Source organism: Lolium perenne, chromosome 4 (genome assembly GCF_019359855.2).
Source record: "Lolium perenne isolate Kyuss_39 chromosome 4, Kyuss_2.0, whole genome shotgun sequence".
Taxonomy (NCBI): domain Eukaryota; kingdom Viridiplantae; phylum Streptophyta; class Magnoliopsida; order Poales; family Poaceae; genus Lolium; species Lolium perenne.
The window spans coordinates 328930890-328951084 of record NC_067247.2 but is presented as its reverse complement, the minus strand read 5'-3'; the positions used below and the strand labels follow the sequence as shown (position 1 = coordinate 328951084).

General features: G+C 50.5%; 1 protein-coding gene across 1 annotated transcript; it reads right to left on the bottom strand.

The window, feature by feature from the left end:
• Window positions 1-777: 777 nt before the first annotated feature.
• LOC127296409 (ACT domain-containing protein ACR8) lies at window positions 778-3745 on the bottom strand. The gene is made up of 4 exons (XM_051326473.2): window positions 3197-3745; window positions 2281-3088; window positions 1599-1703; window positions 778-1392 (listed from the first exon to the last, which is right to left on the bottom strand). The coding sequence occupies exons 1-4, from the start codon at window positions 3256-3258 to the stop codon at window positions 1045-1047; spliced, it is 1323 nt and encodes a 440-aa protein (XP_051182433.1). The 5' UTR covers window positions 3259-3745; the 3' UTR covers window positions 778-1044.
• Window positions 3746-20195: the final 16450 nt, after the last annotated feature.

Genomic DNA, 20195 nt, shown 5'->3' with positions numbered 1-20195 from the left:
TCCGTGATGATGTCGTCATGACCTTGTATTCACTTGATCCGGCATGCTTTTTTAGGCTTGTCGGTATAAATCGGCCCATATTGAGCTTTTCTTGGCGCAGTTTCTAGGTCATTCTCTCTCTCTCGCTCTTTGCTCATCCTCGCCCAAGTCACCAAGTTCAAACATTATATTTTGCCAAATCGATCGTCATACTTGGTTGATTAGGTCTTACTTTTGGCATACATTTGGACTTTTGAGAATGCTAGTTTGTGATGCTTTTGACACATGGCACCGCCTTGGAAATCTTGTGAAACAAGTGACGTCAATCTAGTTTGAAATGTTTGCTACGATACTATGGAGTGGTGCGAATACAAACCGAGTCCGTATCTTCTAGAAAAAATATGCCGTTAAGGCCAGTTCTGGATGATTTCCTTTTTGTATACTGTGTATTGAGCTTTAGCTGGGATGCTTTTCAGACTCGGGGCGTATGGAACGAGTTTGCGTTTGCGTCCTGCATGACGAACTCTGCTTCTCTGGACTACCTCCATGGCACTAGTTTCTTTACACATCGACAATTTTTCTCTGGCCTTTTTGTTTATCCATTTTGCTAGTTCTAAATCGACGGATAATTAAGTCAGTTTTACATGACTCTAGAATCGTTAGATTTTCTTCGAAATTTGCATACATGAAGATTAAACATGGTGTGCAATTACACATGTTATCACCAGCTACACATAAATTGCAGGTAAAATTGGATTGCGAGAACTAGCGCCCTCCTTGTTTATGTTCAAAATAACATTTGCAAGGAACTGGGAGTATATGATCATATATGCACAACCGTATTTACATCTGATCTATTGTCCCCTTCCACGTAAATGGAGGGTATATATACATGACCCACCAAAGCTCCAAGCTTGTACCGACCAACAACTTCCTGGTGTCTACTTTGTACACGTAACTACAACCAAACCTAGAAAAAAAGAAAAAAAGAGCAGGCTACTTAATTTACAAACTACCCCCTGTACATCCCGTATTCACACAAGTCACACCTTCCGGTCCTTTCCTTCACGAGCAGGATCTGATGAGGCCAACTTTGAGGAGATTCTTCTTGACGAGGCTGCCCAGCGAGAAGAGCCCGGCGCCGGCGCCGTCTCCCTCCGTGGAGCAGAGGCGCGGCCAGCGGTCCTCGTCCACGCGGAGGCTGTCGGTGCCGATCCCGTGGATGACCTCGTCGATGGTCTTGGGGTCTGCGGGGCGGCCGGCGACGTCGGTGACGTGGAAGACGTTGAGCGCCATGTCGTCCCTGGTGGTGATCTCGGCGTGCGTCACCGAGAGGCTGTTCTCCCGGAACACGCGCGTCACGTACGCGAGCAGGCCGCGCCGGTCGGTGATGCGCAGCTCCAGCCTCACGCCCTGCTTGACAAAGATCGATGGCGTTAGATGGACGCCGGTCGGTGGAGCTTCGGCCGAACACATGGCGGTGAAGTGGAAAGTTCGGCGGAAAAGGACATGGTGGTGGTGGGATCGTGAAGGGGAATTGGGTGCTGCCCTTTTTTGTCCCGGCGGTGGCGTGGCATCGAGGGCAAGGAAAGGAGATATTCAGTGGGGGAGAGTAGTACCTCGGATGTGCGCCGCTCGATCGCCGCTTGCAAGCATTGGATCACTCGCTGCCTCTCCGCCTCCGAGCTGATTGCCCGGCCGTCCAACCGCTTGATGTAGAACTCCTGCGGCGAAACCAAAGCAGAGGGAGATCATCAGATTAATGTAAACCCCACTTGAATTGACTGAATTCAGAGCATGTTTTGTTCAGGAAAATAGTCGATTTCAGAGTAGGTATGGAGACAAATGGAAATTGATGTAGTAAGAGGCTTGTATATGAAGTCTATGTAATCTGAATTTAGCAGGAGATGAACACTTCGGCAGGGTCTTCAGTTAATCCTATACTAATTGGGATACTAGGAATTTGTAGTGTAATACAATCAGCCAAAAGATTAATCCCATTTTTCATAACAGCAGATAACTATTACATTTGAACTTCTCCCTGCTCAGAAACTGTGATCAAATGTGAAATTGAAAGCAGGTGATCAACTGAGACAGATTGACAACAGAACGTAAAGAAACATCTTGGTAGCCCAAACCAAGAACTAAGGCGAGGGGAATCACAGAGAACAACCTAAGATTAGCCAAGATAGCATTCAGAAATCAAAGAACTCCCCCCCTCCATATACAGTATTCAGCACATCCTGTTGTTCCCCCAAAAATATCAATACCAATGAAGAAGAAACAGGCAGGAAGGCTCACCTGCTGCGCGTGATCGCCGTCGGTGTCGAAGGTGCCGTGGTACACGACGTAATCCAAGTCCGTGAGCGTGCATACGACGTCGAAGAGCAGCTTGGGCCGGTCGCGGCAGCTGACGGTGACCACGGAGTAGCCCCGCTCGCCCCACTCCTGCACGGCCACCGCCGTCGCCGTGGCCGTGGCGGGAGCGCGCCTGCCGGCCTCCCCGTCCTCGTTGAGCAGCTGGTGGAGCCGCCGGTCGAGGCTGCCGACGGCCGCCGCGTCGACCAGGACCGTCCGGGCCCCGCGCGCGCCGCCGCGGAGCACGTGCCGGAGCCGCGACTCGATGCGCCTGATCCGGGCCGGCTCGGCGATGGGCGCGCCCGTGTCCTCGTCGCGCACGAACACCAGCGCGGCCACGCGGCCGCCGTGCGTCCACGCGCGCGCGTCCACCGTGCCGCAGCGCAGGTCGTGCAGCACCGCGAAGACCTCGGAGAGCAGGCCCGGGCGGTCCACGCCGAGCAGCTCCAGCAGGCAGAGCCTGGCCGGCTGCGGGGACGAGCAGGTCGGTGATGCGTCGGTTGAGGCGGAGAGCGCGGACTCGAGGCGCGCGAGGAGGTGGTCGGTGTCGGCGACCTTGCGGCCGGCGGCGTCGGTGACGTGGAAGACGTCCATGAACCAGCGGCCGTCGTCGGAGGAGATGTAGCCCTTGCGGACGCAGACGGCGTGGTCGGAGAGCGCCGCCACCGCCTCCAGCAGCACGCCGTGCTTCCGCGCGCTGTGCACCTGCACCAGCGTCGCCGTCTCGCACGCCCCGTTGTCCACCACCACCCTGCAGCCGCGGAGAAGGCCAAGAAACGCTCACCGAACCGCTCGAATCGAAAACCAAGAACGGGCGCAAGATGAAAGAACCGTGCCAAATTGAATCCCAAGAACTCACCTAGGGGTGTTCATGTGGCGCACGAAGAGCTCGTAGACCTCGGAGGGGTGGTACCGCTCCATCGCCGGACCCCAATCGCCGCCGCTCCTCTCGCCGCGCGCTTCAGATTCCTCCTCCCGCGACGGTTTCTTGCGCTTCTCGCGGCTGGGACGACGGTGGCGAAGGATGGAGGTTCCGGTTGGTTGGGTGGTTCAAAAATCGAAATTGGGTGTGGAAAGGAGGCGCAAACGCGGTGGGTTTTTGGGCGCTGGCTGGCTGGTGTGGCTGTCGCGGCGGTACGCGGCGTTGGGCAGTTGGTTTTGTGATGGCTGGCCGGTGTTGTCTCGGTCAGCGTCGGCTAAAACGGGCGAGCGGAGAAAACCATGCCCCCAACCAAATCTTGGCGAATTCCAGGCGCAGGATTTGGCGTGGATTTGGGGATTTGGTGGAGTCAAACAGCGGTCGCTGCGGCGAATGGAATTCAGACACTCGCGGGGTTGGACTTGAATCGATCAAACTGGGGACTTGGGAGTCTGGGAGGAGAGCGATTCTTCTGCAGTTGGGAAAACAGAGGGGAGGATTGGGCGTGTGGGGAGTTTTTGTAGGAGATCCCAGCCCAGCCGACCGACTCACTGGCAGTGCCGTGGAAAGAGGATCATCCCGGGTAGTGGCCCACGCGTGGCTGCCACCAGTCACCACGTAAGCACGACACCTCTTTTCAGATGCTTTCTTGCGTCTCGCTGCAACTTTGCTGCAGAGCAGTATACGTACTCTGTTCCGCTGAGTAGTGTACTAGTCTTAATCTGGAGTATTTAGTCTAATCGTGCCAATACTGATACGCCCTATAATTAACTCAATTAATTTTGATAGTTTGCAAATCAAACTGTAAAAACTAAACACATCAAAGGATTCAAAGGAAGTAAACTACCATGATAATCATAGAATAAAATTAAAGTTTACAAACCAAATGATTTAAAGCCAATAAAACATGACAGGGTTCAAATGAAGCAAAAAAAAAGTCGAAATGGGGGATAAGCACCCCGGCCTCTCTATCAATGGATGCACACAACCTGTTTTATTATGAGGCTCAAATAGTATTCAATTTTTTTTTTGCGAATCGTATTCAGTTTACAACTCAACGGTCACTTCGGTACATATATATATATATATATATATATATATATATATATATATATATATATATATATATATATATATATATATATATATATATATATATATATATATATATATATCAACGAACAAAAATGAAACAACAAAGAGCACGGCATGTAGCAGCTATCCATTCTGCGGCCAACCAGTATGCCACCAACCAGCCTGGTTGTACATATCAGGAACAACCTTAGCAACCAGATGCATCTAATAGTCGTAGACTCCTGCTGATCCAATGGCGGTAGGAAAAACCATAGCTAAATTAAATGTGTAGCGAAAAGGATACCTACAGAAAAATTGTACCTCTCATCTTGTTAAAAGTTATGTTGTTTCTAGATAACCAAATATACCGTACATATAACTGAAACACCAATGTGTATGATGGCCTGCAATCGACGAAGTGCCTCGGAGGACGAAGGTTCTACTCTAATCTTGGTCGTCGGTCGCACAAAAAGCTCGCAGCGGTTGACGACAAGTAGTAGGTATTTCGTCGGCCTCCCTCATTCCGATGCCCTAGCTCCGTTGCAGGCGTCCTACAACATCTACATCATCCGCCCTATTTTGGAACAAATCGACACGCCAACGGTAGCGGTGGAGATGTGACTGGTTTCCAGCGACGGCGAGCGAGTCGGAGTGGGCTGGGCAGGAGGGTGGTAGAGGCTGTGACGTGTTGGTGGAGACGCAAGAGAGGGAGATTGTCCCGCGGGGTGACAGGCCGAGTTTTCCTCTAGAGAGGCCACGGCGGCATATATTTGAGAGCTAGCTGAGTAAAAAAAAATTACTCTTCTAAAGGCTTGGAGGGTTCAGCTAGGTCTGATTTAGATTTCTGTAACAAATTAAGAAATCTATAACTGGTTTTAAGTGATCTGCTAGAGCTGCCTTATACATTGACCATCAGAACCTTTGTGGAAACACCGACTACAGTGAATGGATTTCGCCTGCGCTACGTGCTAGCTTCACAAACATGGCAAGTTACGCATCCGTATACTAGTCATTGGAGCTACGTAATACTCTGCTGAGTACAGTACTACTCGTATTAGTCTAATCGTGTAGTACTCTTACGTGCTTGACTACTTTGGTGAACCATCGTTATCGAAGAATCATCGTAGCCAGAAAATAAACCTTGAACGCCTGAACCTTCGTCGAAGAAAAGCTGACTACAAAACGCTTAATTTCGGCTGCTACGTAGCCGTAGCTTCACGAACATGGCAAGCTACGCATCCGTTTATCCTGGGGCTTTTGTCTCAACGCCCTATTTCCAGGTCTATGGAAATGGAAGCATGCAGCAAAAGCGGCTTTCGTCGCTCGATGGAACGGAATGGAAGGAGGAAAGCCGCGGCATTGGCGTCGCGGCGGCACCGACCTGGGTCAACAACCGCGTTCAGATTCAAGGATAATGGATCGCGGAGCTGGTTCACACCTGCCATGATCGACCATCAAGGCGCCCATGCCACAGCTTGCACTGGGTGGCTGCTGACTGGTCCACCTCCACCCAACCCTGGCCCCGTCACGTATCTGCTCAGACGTGTCGCCGATCGGTGCCTTGCGAACCAAGCTAACCCTTACCTGGAAGCCCAACAACGTTTTCCTCTCTCGAAGCTGTCGTGGCCAAAAAGGTTCATCAGTCAATAAGATATGCCTGTTTCTTTTACGTGCATTCTTAACCACGAATTACTCCACGCAAGTGCACATAAAAGAACATATTAGTATACTAAAATTTACCGTGCGAGCTTTCCTACCCCCTCATTCTCGCTCTCTAGACGACCGTGCTCGTTCTCCGAACGCGTGTGCTTGTTGCCAGCAGAGCTGCTCTCCGTTCGCTCAGACTTGTCGTCCCTCGGCGTCCCGGAATTGGGCTGAGGTTGTGCACCGCTCATCGTCTCCTACCACTTCGCAGCCAAGTCCTTCCCCAAGGTGTTGCGAGGAGCTCAATGTCAAAGCTAGTTTGAACTCACACTTTTAGTGCTTGTTTGCCTTGTTGTGGATGGAGCTCGATCTGTTGGTGGCTGACGGCGTCGAGGAGGCGTCTCGCCCCCTTCGTGACGAGGTGGGAAGGCTCAGACTGTTGTTGGCATCCGTTGGTGATTCCTTGGAGCGGATGGAGGTTTGTTCTTCTGGTGGGCAGGAGCTCGCCACCATGCATGCTTCGCTTCTAGTTGGCTCCATTCAGTAGATGGCATCTGTGGTTGAGGAAGAGCATCTCTACGGCCGTTTCTCTCCTTGTGGCAGTCCTGGCTAATCGTCGCAACTTGTCATGCCGATTGCATCTAAGAACGAGGGAATAGACGAGATGTTGGCCCCGGTGCTGTAGATCACGCGTGACATTTGTTTTGAGAAAGAGTGGTGTTGTTGATGATGCAACCCCTCTCTCTCTCGTGTGAGTCCGGCAGACTTGTGGTTCCTATTGGTGCAATGGTGCCCGGAGCTATCGTCACTAGAGAGGTTTGTTATATTCTCGCCACCTTGGTTGCTACCTATTCTGAATCCGCGGTTGATTGATGGGTGACTCCAGTGTCATGTCATGTCTTTGTCGGAGCGAGGTTGGAGTGTCATGTTTGGATTGTTCGTTTGTGTCACTTTGTGGTCTCTTGTGTTGTTGTTTGGGTCTCTGTTGGGCTTTGTTGTCGATGTATGTAGGTTTGCTGTTGTTGTAGGCTTGGTTCTTTTGTTGTAGGTTTTCGTCCTGTTTTTTTTTCTCTAAAAACTGGACAGGCTCTTTGTAATTAATGGATAGGGCAAATCTTCTACCTCTGTTTCAAAATAAAAAAAAAATTGACTCCATAAATGCAAAATGGTTCCTAGGCCGCCGGCAATTCGAAGAACATCGACAGGAGCATGGACGGAGCTACTTGGAGACTTGGGTGTACAGATGTACACCCAATATTTTTGACAAAACAACTTGATTAGCTAATTTTAGAGCAATATATTTTAAATAAATCAGAAAACCCATCTAAAAATTGATATCTGAAAGAATATATACACCCATTATGTGACGCCAGCTCCGCCAATAAACAGGAGCTCGACAAACTGACCGGCTACGCATCGCTGATCGCCATCATTTGTGGTTTTCTAGCCGTGACGGAGGCAATCGCCACATTTAATGTAGAGTAGTTAGGAGCAATCTAGTACTGTAATATAGAAGGTTTTTTCTCTTTGAAATGATGCCTTGTCCTTTCCCCACATGCTATATACATTTTCTTGCAAAACTTTCTTCTCAGTACGTCCTTCGCGATCCTTTTTAAGATCGAGTAGTTGGCTGCACAAGGTTGTTGTGGATCTTTCTTTCAACCAAGCAGGTGTGAAACACAGCATGTGGCCTTTTCTAGAGGTGTTACAAACGTCCATTTTTCATTCATAACAATTGGCAGCCCGTACGTTTGTGATAATGCCATAAAATAGATCTGGGCGTGTGCTTCCTTTTTAGTGGGTAACATGGTGTAAAATCCACTGATCGGGCGTGTGAACATGTTGGCTGCAGGCCTTTGAATTTGGTGGCGTGAGAAGCCGCCGAAATAAGGTTTTGCGAGTGCAAGTACCCGCCCTAGCTTAGCAAGTTAATAATTACCCAAAGTGGATATACCGTACCGGTTTATTTGGACGATTGGTAGGTTAAAGAAAAAAATTAAACTACAAATGTATGATATAATTCTCGTAACATATAATTCATATATATGTGACCAAATTTATGCTGAAACAGTCTTTTCTTACATTATGTGTCGATTCATAGTGTCTTGAGTCGTAAAATAAATCTTTACAATGTGTAGACCTTTTTAGATTGTCTTTGCACTTTTTCAGCTGAGCTCGAGACTAGAAACACTAGGAAGCTCGAGCAACTCAGGCCGAGCACAGCAGGGCCATCCTCACGGCCGAAGATAGTGGCGGCGAAAACGCACTGGCGCTTGGGAGTTGTTGCCGATCTCGCAGACATCACTACCCCTCGACACCACCTCCACGCCACCACATCGACACATACACCACCATGCTCTCCCTCACCACCGAGGCTAGTTGAGAGAAAATTTGCGACGTGAGGCCATGGTGCGGAAAGTAGCGACGCTCATTGAGGAGGGGGCTCACCCTCAGAGAAACCTCTGACGTCTTCCACCTTAAGTCCCCCGCCGCCCTTTAGATCCGCTAACTTTCTATTGTCAAACTTCTTCAACTTTGACAGGTAATATACGGTAGAAAAAAAAATCAACATTCGATATTCCAAATGCAAATATTATAAAGATATATAAATTATACAAATTTTAATATTATGCGTATAATGTTTTAAATCGTAGATAGTTTTTATTTAGTCAAACTTCAAAAAATTCAACTTTGACTAAACCCAGAAATGCAATGTAGGAGTACTAGACTAGATAGTGGTAGCTGGTGCGACCTCCCATCCCACGGCAAAATGAATCACCGCTGTTCAAGACAAGGCCCGATCGCCGACCACCTCGTCCTCTCCGTTTCCAGCGGAGGCCGATATTTAACGACACGATCGAGCAAGCTGATTTGCTCCCCCACGTAGACGTAGCCCTACCACGCTGCGCGGGACGAGACGGACCATGAGGACAGATCGCGCTCCGCTACTGGCTGCCGTGCGCAGCTACTTCCGTTTTCGAAATCTCCTACACTGTGCTACTGCTACTTCGCCACTGGACGGATCGAATAGTGCCGTCGCGTGTAGCAGCGACGTGCAGCCAGCGCGCGCACGTTGCGCCGCTCCCGGATTGCCCAGCCTCGAACGTGGTGGTACGGACACATGGTGCTCACATGTGCGCGGCTGCCTGGCTAGTGGCTGCCACCAGCGACGCGTTCGCGGCACAGCACAGCACAGCAGGCACCATGTGACCGGGTTTCGGGCGGGGCAAAACGGGACGTTTGATTGGCGCGCGCGGCACGGAATCAGAGGGGCAATCTATCCCAATCCCACGGCGCAGGAAACAACGGCCGGACGGCGGGCGCCTCTTGTCGCGCCGCCGCCCGCCGCCTCCGTGATTTCCGTTGAGGGGGCGGCCAACGAAACCTACAGCTTGGATGGTGAAGGGCTGCCGAGACGTGACGCTGCCCCGCCAGTTCCGGCTCCGCGCATGTGACCCATGTTTACCGGTATATCCATGTGAGCCTAGTTAGATCATCTCCACCGGCAGCCTCTAAATAGTCGCCGGTACTGCTGTATGGGAGGCACCGGTAGTGCATCTTTCATTTGGGGACGCTGTTCCCACACCGACGCCTCCCAAACGGCGGCCTCTAATTTTTTTTTCTTTTTACAATATTTTGAAACAACATATCAATCATATTTTATTCATGCAATCACACAAATAGAATTAAATTATTCATACAATCAATCAAACAAATAGAATTAAGTTATTCATACAATCAATTAAATAAATAGTACCTGCGTTGAACCTGCGTCGCCGTAGCCCGAGCTCGACAAGGACGACACGGTGGAGTTCGTGAAGCTCGACACACACTTCATGGCTAACGAGTAACGTGGGGCGTCGGAGGAGGAGGCGGTTGATACCTGGGGCGAGGCAGGGGAGGAATGGAAGAACGGGCCGTAGTTGGTGGACCCGGTGCAGGCGGCCATCCTCGCGTAGTACGAGACTGAGTGACAACTCAGGGTTGACGCTATTGCCAAAGAGGAGCCCAACGAGGCTAGATGACAAGAAGTCATCGAGATATCCAACGAGCGGGCACCGACGGAGGAGGTTGCCTGCCTCCTCATGACGACCGAGCAGCAGAGTATCCTCGAGCTGTACGCTCAGACCTACGCCGAGGATGCCGCCGAGAGCGAGGCCTCCCGCCAGTGGAGGGTGACGCTAAAGGGCGGACATCACATGGGAGTTTTGGCGACACATGAGGCAATGTTGCCACACCAGATGCATGAAGTAAGGGCGGCGGCTTATTACCTACATCTCAGTTCAACGAGATCGCAAAAAGCACTTTTCGCCTAGCCTCGCGCTTGCCCCTAGGCGAGCGTTAGAGCAGCAGGCCAAGGGAATAAACAACGGCGAGGCTAGGCCGTCGCATGCTCCAACTAACGTCGAGTAGGCTAGGTTTAGTTTCAATTTAGCTATCTTTCATTCAAATTTGTAATATATAAAATGAAAAATTGAAGTTAAGTCAAATAAAATGTTCTTAATAGTTTGTTTTGTCAGACACGACTTGGAACGTAAGAGCCCAAACACGATACCGCGCAGGAACTTCCTCCGATCGACCTACCAGCACTAGTGGAAAACAGGCCTTTTGATCCGGGTGGTTAGGGCCTTTTGTCGCGGGCGGCCAGCCGCGACAAGCAAGGCGCGATAAAAGGGTGGCCTTTTATCCCGGGTCACTTACGACCCGCGACATAAGGTCCACCACGTGGCAGCCGCGGGGCGCGCAGGCACGAGCCCTTTGTCGCGGGCGGTATTACCACCCGCGACAAAAGGCCCTCTACGTGGCGCGCGCACAACGCTTCGCTTTAGGGTTTGAGGGGTGCAGCACCTCCCCCCGCCACCGACCTTTGTTATTTCATTTTTTTCGTCCGAAAATAAAAGTTGCATATATTTGTACGCTACTAGAAGTTGTACACATTCATTCATTATATATATATATAGATCGATCAAACAAATATTGGAAGCAGAAGTCGATTCCCCTTACACATATTCGTAGGTTCCCTACATATATACATGGAGCTCACGATCGACAAACGGTACTAACGACCGTCTATTTGGAGGTAGAACAACTATCTGGACTAAACAAGCCTTTGTTGTTTATGACTTCTCTAACCAAAAGTCCCGCCAGTTCCTCCGCGATTCCTAGTGCGTGTTCCTTTGGTTGGAGTCTCATCGCATGAAGTCGACCTATATACGAAAATGAGATGAGTATGACTATATCAGTCTTGATAACGAAATATTGATGATAATAAATAAAGTTGTGAATGTTATTGCTTACGTCGAATTTATTTCTGTTACCTTCTCGAGTGGTTAACATGCGAATGGACTCGCAAACGTAGTATCCACATAGATTCGTCCCTTGTGGCTGCGGGGGCACGGTACAGGATTAAATGTTAGCTTCTTTGCAAAGGTAATCTCCTTATGAACATTCTTCAAAGCTTGCCAAGCCCTGCCATGCAAAAGAATGATTGAATGAGTGGATAATTAATTGATATCTCACGAAAGATAAAGCGCGGCGATGAAGGAAATTACACTTGGAGCAACTTCGCAAGTCCTGGAACCCGTCCGGGCCTCTACTCGATGGGTCTTTTACTTCAACTATTCCCTTATCAGGTTGAATGTCTAGTAGAATCCAGTGGAAGGCTGCACATGTTATGCATATACGTCAGAATTACACTTAACATCGAGTAAGAAAAATTGAATGTGCATATATAAAAGATCATTAAGATTCTCACTCGTAGTTGTAAGGAAACAATATTGAATCACAGAAATATTGCTGCCCCAAAAACCTTAGTAGGTTTCCCCCCGTTTCTTCGCGTTTATGCTTCACCGTTTCAACATGTATTTTATACGGGTCAACAAACCCAACATTGATAATATTATTACTTTTGCACTCACTGATCTTGATCTGCAAAAGAGAACCCATAAGATATAATGAGTATATATATGCAATGAAAACGAACATGAACTGAATGAAAATGAACTTATATGTAGTTAACAACTTACAAGCAATAGCAACTCATGAGAGATTTGTCGAGGGCTTCTAGATTGAATAACTGCCAGAGTTCATTCATCTCAATATGGATCTCCTCCTTTCGGTAGTAATATTCCCATGGTATACTCGCCACGATGTACATTTTTTTCTCCTTGCATGCATCAAGGTACCACTGATGCAAATTCCGCATATGTGTTGGCAGTTTATGCAGCTGCTCTCTGCTGACCAAGTCGGCCCCGTAGACAAATTTAGGAGCTATATCAGCAGTGGGTAGTGCAGCATATGCGGCACCAAACAATTCGTCCACGGTAACTCCACATTGAGCCGCTAGAGTTGCAGCTTCTTCCATATTGACACCACCACCATGTTCCTCGTACACCTTGGGAACATTAAACACTTTGAGTGCTGGGATCGATTGTTTGGGCTGAGCACCGAGGAGGGGAACTTCCTTTCTCTTTTTGCCTTTTGTCGTTTGCTTGGCCTTGAGGGGTGCACTTGTTGAACTTGACCTTTTCTCATCTGCACTTCTAGCTGATGATTTGCTCGTGCCAGCAATGTCCTTCTCCTTAGCCTTTTCATCCTTCTTTTGGTCAATTACCTTCGCAAGAGTGCATATATAGTCATCCTTCTTCTCGTGTAACTCATACTGCGATGGTGTGTTCAGAAAACTAGTAGCATATTCTATTTGCTTCTCTGTGTATGGCTCTGGCGCTGGAGGTTTTGGCTTATGGAAATGATCATAGTTGTGTTTCGCAACAGCGGCCGCATTTTCCTCGACAGTAAGATCCCAAGGACGGGGGGAGGAACCTTTGGTACTTTTGGGAGGGGCGACCTCTTGGGGATAGGACTCTTGAAACGCTTCCGGCTGGGTGCATTCCGAGTCTTAGTGGGCGGAGGCGGCGGCGCTAGAGATGGAGATGGACTACCGATGTCGTGGTCGACGTCGTACCCACGGGGTGATGGTGGCGACATGTGATCAGTAGGAGGAGGTGATGGTGGCCTGCGATCACCTGGAGGAGGTGATGGTGACCTGTTTGGGACGACCGGTACTAGGTGCTACCCAGCCTGGCAGCCTGATGTTCTTCTTTTCCCAGAGAATGATTTCTCCCAGCACCTCTCTGAGTGTAAGCCCCCCATCACCTCCAGGGATATGGAGCTCCAATGTCTCCCACTGCGGGACAACTGAATCCACCCCGACACGAGCATAGCCAGCTGGAATCGGATTGCCATGCCATGTTGCCGGCTCACCTTCAGGTCCAAATGCCGGTAAGACATAGCCGACCGCCACCTTAACGAAACCTTCCTGAACACCTCATGGAGATCACAAGGTGTTGTCTCCTTGATTCCATCCAAGGGGTCGCCAGGACCGGCATCTATCATCATCCGTGTAGGAGGGGCCTCCGAGTCGGCCACGCTGCTGTCTCGTTGCTGAGATATTTCAGCGGTATTATCTGGCGGGCGTTGTCCTTTTAGTTCATTTATCTCCCGCTGCTGCTGCTGAAGCTCCCGCTTTCTGCTGGTCAAGTCGGCGTTGGAACTCGGCCATCCGGTCATTCTGCACCTCCAGTGGCGTTGTTTAGCTCTCGCTCGGCTTCTATAAGTCTCCGCGTCGGCCGGAAACCCAAGCGACCACGGAACACTAGGGCCGAAGCCTCTTGTTCGTCCTCCCTTCTCGGGATTACCGAGGACAAGCGTCGCAAGTCTTTCTCTCTATCGGGAGCAAACTTTAGTTTTCCCGCCTTTATATCTGTCGTCACTTCAATCCATTTTTGCCTGGGTACCCTAACCCTGGTGTCACTTTCAACAATGTTCCCTGTCTTCATGTCATACTCACGGCCATGCGCGAGGAACCAATTTCGAGCCCTTATGTCCCATCCTTCTCGCGTGGGTTAAGGTGATCCCGCTCAGCTCCATCTCAGCCTCTTGTGCATCCCACTTAGGCATGGCTCTTCCGTAGCCCCCTCGCCCCGTATGATGGTGATATTTCTTCTCGCTTGCATTCTTCTTGTTTTTATTTGTGTGTTCACAGCCTCCTCTCGATTCTTTGTACCTCACAAATTCTTCCCGATTATGCTCTGCTTCGCTAGGTAGTTCTCGAATAATGGAGGCTTCTTGTCTTTCTTATAATTTTTCCATAACCGGTTCTTATACGCCGGAAAAGTTCCCCCATCTTCTTAAGAGCCCATTTCTTCACTAGCTCTCGCTGCTTAGCATTCTCGGACTCCGATCCCAAATCTGGCAAAGTGAAATGTGCCATCGGGTCTACGAAAAGTGTGTCTTTGTACCTATCGGCAACCTGATTTTCGGACACATTCTTCGTCTTGTTCCATTCTCGACGAGTGATCGGGACACGATCTCTAACCACAACTCCGCACTGATTTTTGAACTTCACTCCGACATTCTCGGGTACCACCGGTTGGCCTTCCGGTGATATAGCTTCAATTGTGAAGTGGTCTTTCTTGGTCAACTTCTTTGCCGGGCCTCGTTTCTCTATCTTATCTTCGGAGGCCTAAGAGAATACATATAGAATTGCATTAATGCCTCTATACTAATGCCTCAATACATATGTACATATAGAAATCCATTAATACCTCGTCACCGGAGCCGTCGTCGGCTTCTCCGTCACCGGAGCCGTCGGCTTCTCCGTCACCGGAGCCGTCGGCTTCTCCATCACCGGAGCCGTCGGGTTCTCCATGACCGGAGCCGTCGGCTTCTCCATCACCGGAGCCGGCTCGGTCGGCTTCTGTACCATCGCGGATTATGTCCGCGAATATGTCTTCCTGTTCCAAGTCCCGTTCGAATTGATCCATTGTTTCTGCAAAAGAATTAAATCGATAAGTAAATGTTCAAACACAAACCAAACCCTAACCCTAATCAAACACAAACCAAACCCTAACCCTAATCGGCGACACGTGTTTGCGAGAGGGAGAGGGGTGTCGGCGACGCGTGTTTGCGAGAGGGAGAGGGTCTCGGCGGCGCGTGTTTGCGAGAGGGAGAGGGGTGTCGGCGCGTGTTTGCGAGAGGGAGAGGGTCTCGGCGGCGCGTGTTTGCGAGAGGGAGAGGGGTGTCGGCGCGTGTTTGCGAGATGGAGAGTGCGCGTGTTTGCGAGAGGGAGAGGGTGTCGGCGGCGCGTGTTTGCGAGAGGGAGAGGGGTGTCGGCGCGTGTTTGCGAGCGGGAGAGGGCGCGTGTTTGCGAGAGGGGGAGGGTGTCGGCGACTGGTTTTTGCGAGGGGGGAGGGAGTCGACGTCAGTTGTTTGCGAGAGGGGTCTCGGCGGGTGTTTGCGAGAGGGGTGTGTCGGCGGGTGTTTGCGAGAGGGGTGTGTCGGCGGCGGTTACGACAAAATTTAAACTACAAATTTGAACTAAGTAATTACATTTAACAAAAATAAACTAACTAATTACAACAAAATACTTACAAAATTTAAACTACAAATTTGAACTAACTAATTACAACAAAAATAAACTAACTAATTACAACAAAATACTTACAAAAATGAACTAACTAATTACATACTAAAATGTCTATATACAAAAATGAACTAACTAATTACATATTAATTATCTAACTAATAACTAATTACTAAAATGCCTATATACAAAAATAAACTAACTAATAACTAATTACAAAAATGAACTAACTAATTATACTAATTATCTAACTAAGAAAAAAAAAATTAAAAAAAAAGAGGGCCGGCCGGGGGCGCCGGCGCGCGCCGCACATGGCGGCAGTTTGTACCTGCGGATCGAGGCGCGGCGGCGCGCGGCGGGGCCGGCACGGGCACGAGGCGGCGGCGGGCGCGCGGCACGGCGGCAATCGACGGCGCGCGCGGCACGGCGGCAATCGACGGCGGCGAGAGGCGCGCGCGGCAGAGGAGCTCGAGGAGGCCTACGGCGGCGACGGCGCGCGAGAGGAGATCGACGGCGGCGGCGCGCAGCGAATCGACGGCGGCGACGGCGGCGATGGCGGCACGGCGATCCGGCAGCTTTGGCGGCGTGATTTGGCTAAGTGCGGCCTCCGGGAGTCGCGGGTGGGGGCTCGCCCGCGGCGGTAGGTATTTATACCTACCCCCCTTTTGTCGCGGGTGGGGGCTTGACCCGCGACAAAAGACCCTTTGTCGCGGGTCAAGCCCCCACCCGCGACAAGCGAGAAGGTCTTTTATCGCGGGCCGTGGCTCGACCCGCGACAAAAGGGGGTGGGAGGGGAGGCGGCCGATCCGCGTGAAGCGCATCCAACGGCTCCGGCCGTTTGAATCCAACGGCCTGGAGCCGTTGGACGCGGATCAGGCCTGGACCGTTTTTGTTTTTCTGTTTTTTTCTGTTTTTTGTTTTTCTGTTTTTTTTCTGTTTTTTGTTTTTCTGTTTTTTTTAATAAAAACTATTATTTCAATAACTTTTAAATGGTAACTCAAAAAGAAAAGTGTTATATATGAAAATTGATCAGAAACATACAATGAACATGAATATGACATCCAGAGAACTATTTGCATCTCGCATATATAAATGCTGACACGTGCCTCGCCCGCCGACGCCAGACGTGCGACGTGTAGCCACCGCCGACACGTGGCTCACCCCGCCGACGCCGGCGTGCGACGTTTAGCCACCGCTGACACGTGCCTCGCCCCGCCGACGCGGCGTGCGACGTGTAGCCACCGGCCCGACACGTGCCTCACCCGCCGACGCCGGCGTGCGACGTGTAGCCACCGCCGACACGTGCCATGCCCGCGTGCGCTATATAGAGCGACGAGTGCGGGCGCAACCACACGTCGCCACCACCTCCGCTCATTCATCTCCGTGATGCCTCCATTTCGTGGAGGGGCGTCCGGTTTCCGTGGCGTTCGAGGGCTTCCGAGGGGTCGGTGCACCGCCGTGATACGCGCCGGTGGGTTCCGGCTCACCCTCGGCACGTACAACACGCCGGAAGAGGCGGCGCGCGCTACGACGTGGCGGCGTGGCGCTTTCGGCGGCCGGGGCACGACATGAACTTCCGGATGTTGAATCGCTAGAGGAGGCGGAGTTCCTCGCGCCACCGCCGTGCCTCGTCACCGACGAGGACCGTCACCGGCATCGCCAGTGCGGCGCGCGAGATCGCCATCGCCGAGCGCGACGACCAGTTGATGCGCCAGTGGAGGGCGCGGTCCCCCGACGCGTTCTTTGCTAACCTTAGGGCACAACGCAGGTCCAACAGGCGCCACCGTCGGGCCGTCGCCGCCTTCGAGCTCGAGAACTCGAATACAACTTGGACCGAAAACGACCCTCGGTGGGATGACCTTTGGACGGAGACAACCTCCGACGACGAGTAGAGACTAGACTAGTAATTTATCTATTTTATTGTAATTTCAATAAAGTCGTTGTCGGTTCTATTAGTTTAAATTTAGTTTATAAAGTCGTTGTCGGTTGTTTTTGTTCAATAAAGTGGTTGACACGAAATTTATTACGATTGAACTGAAATTAAAGTACAGAGCTCAACTGAAAAATAAGATACATGGCCAGATTCGAATGTTGGAGCCATTCAATCATAGTCGTGCCTAGTCCTATACACGTCGCCACTGTAGTCATCAAAGTCGCCGACGTCATCGTCGCTAGCATCGGGGTCGCGGTTGTCGAACCTCGGCGGATGACCACGCGTGGGCTGGGATTGAGGGTAGCGCAGGCGGGGGCCACGAACCAAGTGGCATCCCTCTCACAAGCATTCCATCAAACACCTCTTGTGCACATGTAGAAAAAATGAGCTAGCATACACCTCCACCTTCACCACCAAGGAAAAAATGAGGTGGGGGGGTGGCTGGCTGCTTCTATATATATATATAGGGGGGGACATTTTGTCGCGGGCCGTATTACGACCCGCGACAAAAGGGGTGGCCACGTCGCTCCTACCCCTTTTGTCGCGGGTCGTAATACGGCCCGCGACAAAAGGCCGCGACAAAAGCCTCCGCGCGCTCCACATGGTTTCGGGGCGACGTGGCCAGGCCATTTGTCGCGGGTGCAGGCGCGCCCGCGACAAAAGGCTCCCACGGAAGCCCTGTTTTCCACTAGTGCAGTCGGACACTAGCTGGAAGACGTGACTAGAGATACTATAACGGTGCATGTACGTGGTACACGTAGGTTCAGTTACTCTATTTGAGGACAGAAGCACACGTTACCATCTTACAAATTCCACCTTACAATTTAGTGGAGTATTAGCATGCTAATTAAGGAATCAGATACGTGCTACACTGCTAATGATTCTGAGATAAGCATGCATGCTGCGCCGCGCAAGGATCCTTCGAGATCTAGGGTGACAGCGACATACTACGTACGTAAAGCCGATCTCGGCCCAGTTCTGCAAGTCACGTACGTACCAATACATTTAAGTTTAGCTATTAGTGAAGCTGGCGCACCTTCCTTGGATGCTCTGCTTAGATTAGATTAGAGAAAGCTTAGGTGCCGCGTTAGCACGAGGCAAAGGTTCGCGCTCGCTTTCGGTTAGGCGGCAGTGTCTGGCCAGCGGTGCTGCTTGATCCGCTTTTCTCGGTGCCGTCTCAAGTGTTTTCTACCCTAATAAGAACGGCTTCGTATTATAGTAAAGAGAAATGAAAATACTACTACAGTAGACCGGTGAGTAGGGGTTACCACATGGAGTTGCGGAAATTCAATTTGACTCCCGGGTGCGTATGCTCCCTCTACTAAAAAATTATATTTTGAAATGTCGAAAAATTTGGACAAAAAATTCTACATGTACATCTTCATAATATACGTGCGTTTGTCAAGTTTTACGTTGTGTGGTCTATATAAAAATGAGAAAGTTTATCTTGTGAAAAGCATTATTTTTAGTACTTAATTTTGCCTTTTTTACACACGTCACATGATAAGTCGATTTTTTATAAAACGACTTTGTGAGCACGTAGCACGTGAAGATGTATGTGCGAATTTTTAGTTTCATTTTTTTTAAATTTAAAATGTATGTAAGATGCATTTCAAAATATAGAGAGCATATGGACCCACTTTTCAAAACACCGCTCCCATGGAGTTGGTAATTGTTTGTTCACCAACCTGTCTCCTCTTGTGTGATAAACTGATAACTCGACTGAATTTTATGCTTGACATGTTGTCCAGATGTACATCCACGCACCTCCTTGGTGACGGAGCAGCCACGGTCAGGGACGGAGCCAGCAGGAGGCTGGCTGGCCCCCCTCATGATGGAAATTTTTCTGAAAATACCCTTGTTAATATGAAGATTTGACCTAGAGTTTTACCTAAATTTAGCTATATGGCCCCCCTTATATCACTTTCCTGGCTCCGTCCCTGGCCACGGTTAAGACCCGTTCCTACTTAGCTGTACGAGTTAGGCATGCTATATGTGTAAGATTCAGGTGTTCCACCGGCATATAACTTTTTTCGAATCAATTCTTAGTTAGTTATATGCTCTTGAATTCGCATCCAATCCGGTCCGATCTAGGCACAAATGTTGGAGTGGTTAGCGCGCCAGAGTTGAGGAGTAGTGAAGCGCACGTCAAGGCAAACTCGATACACGTTTGATTCGATCAGGATATATAGTTGGGCCAATGCGCCGGCAGGGAATGAATATGTGTGCTCCTACAATTCATTCTCTCGAGCAACTGGCTGCAAAAGGCCTGCATAATTTCTAGTATGTGGCCTCGGAGCATTTGCATTACACGCGCCCTTTATTCAGCATGTAACTAGGCTACCAGCCGCCCGACCAGTCTTCGCTCCCCTTCTCTGTTTCTCCGGAAGAGCGAAGAGGGAGGCGACAAGTTTTCCGCCATCAACGGCCAGCGAGCCAGGGGGCTCTCCTCTCCTCCGTCCGCCGCTCCGGCGACGGGAGGACGGGGGGGGGGGGGGGGGGGGTGCCACGGCTCCGCTTCAGGCCTGTAGATAGGAGTTGGAGTAGTCTTCCCAGGGGCGTCGTTGTGGTGGTGGAGGCGGTGTCGGGGGGGGGGGGGGTGCCTCGGCTCCGCTTCAGGCCTGTAGATAGGAGTAGGAGTAGTCTTCCCAGGGGTGTCGTTGTGGTGGTGGAGGCGGTGTCGGGGGGGGGGGGGGAATAAGGTGGATGCAGCTCGCTCCCCACCTCGGCGGTGTTCTTTAGGGCGGCGCCGGAGAGCTTGTAGCCTAGTAGATCTCGCTGGTCTGGTGGCCTGGCAAGGTAGGGTTTCCTGCGTCTGGTCGGCGAGGCGGCTGCGGCGACCATGCCGGAGGATTTTGTCCTCA

Coding starts and splice junctions, on each gene's coding strand:
- LOC127296409 (XM_051326473.2), bottom strand. CDS start 3,258: ATGGAGCGGTACCACCCCTCCGAGGTCTACGAGCTCTTCGTGCGCCAC. Junction 1,704..2,280: donor ACGGCGATCACGCGCAGCAG/GTGAGCCTTCCT, acceptor GTTTCGCCGCAG/GAGTTCTACATCAAGCGGTT. Junction 1,393..1,598: donor TCGAGCGGCGCACATCCGAG/GTACTACTCTCC, acceptor TTTGTCAAGCAG/GGCGTGAGGCTGGAGCTGCG.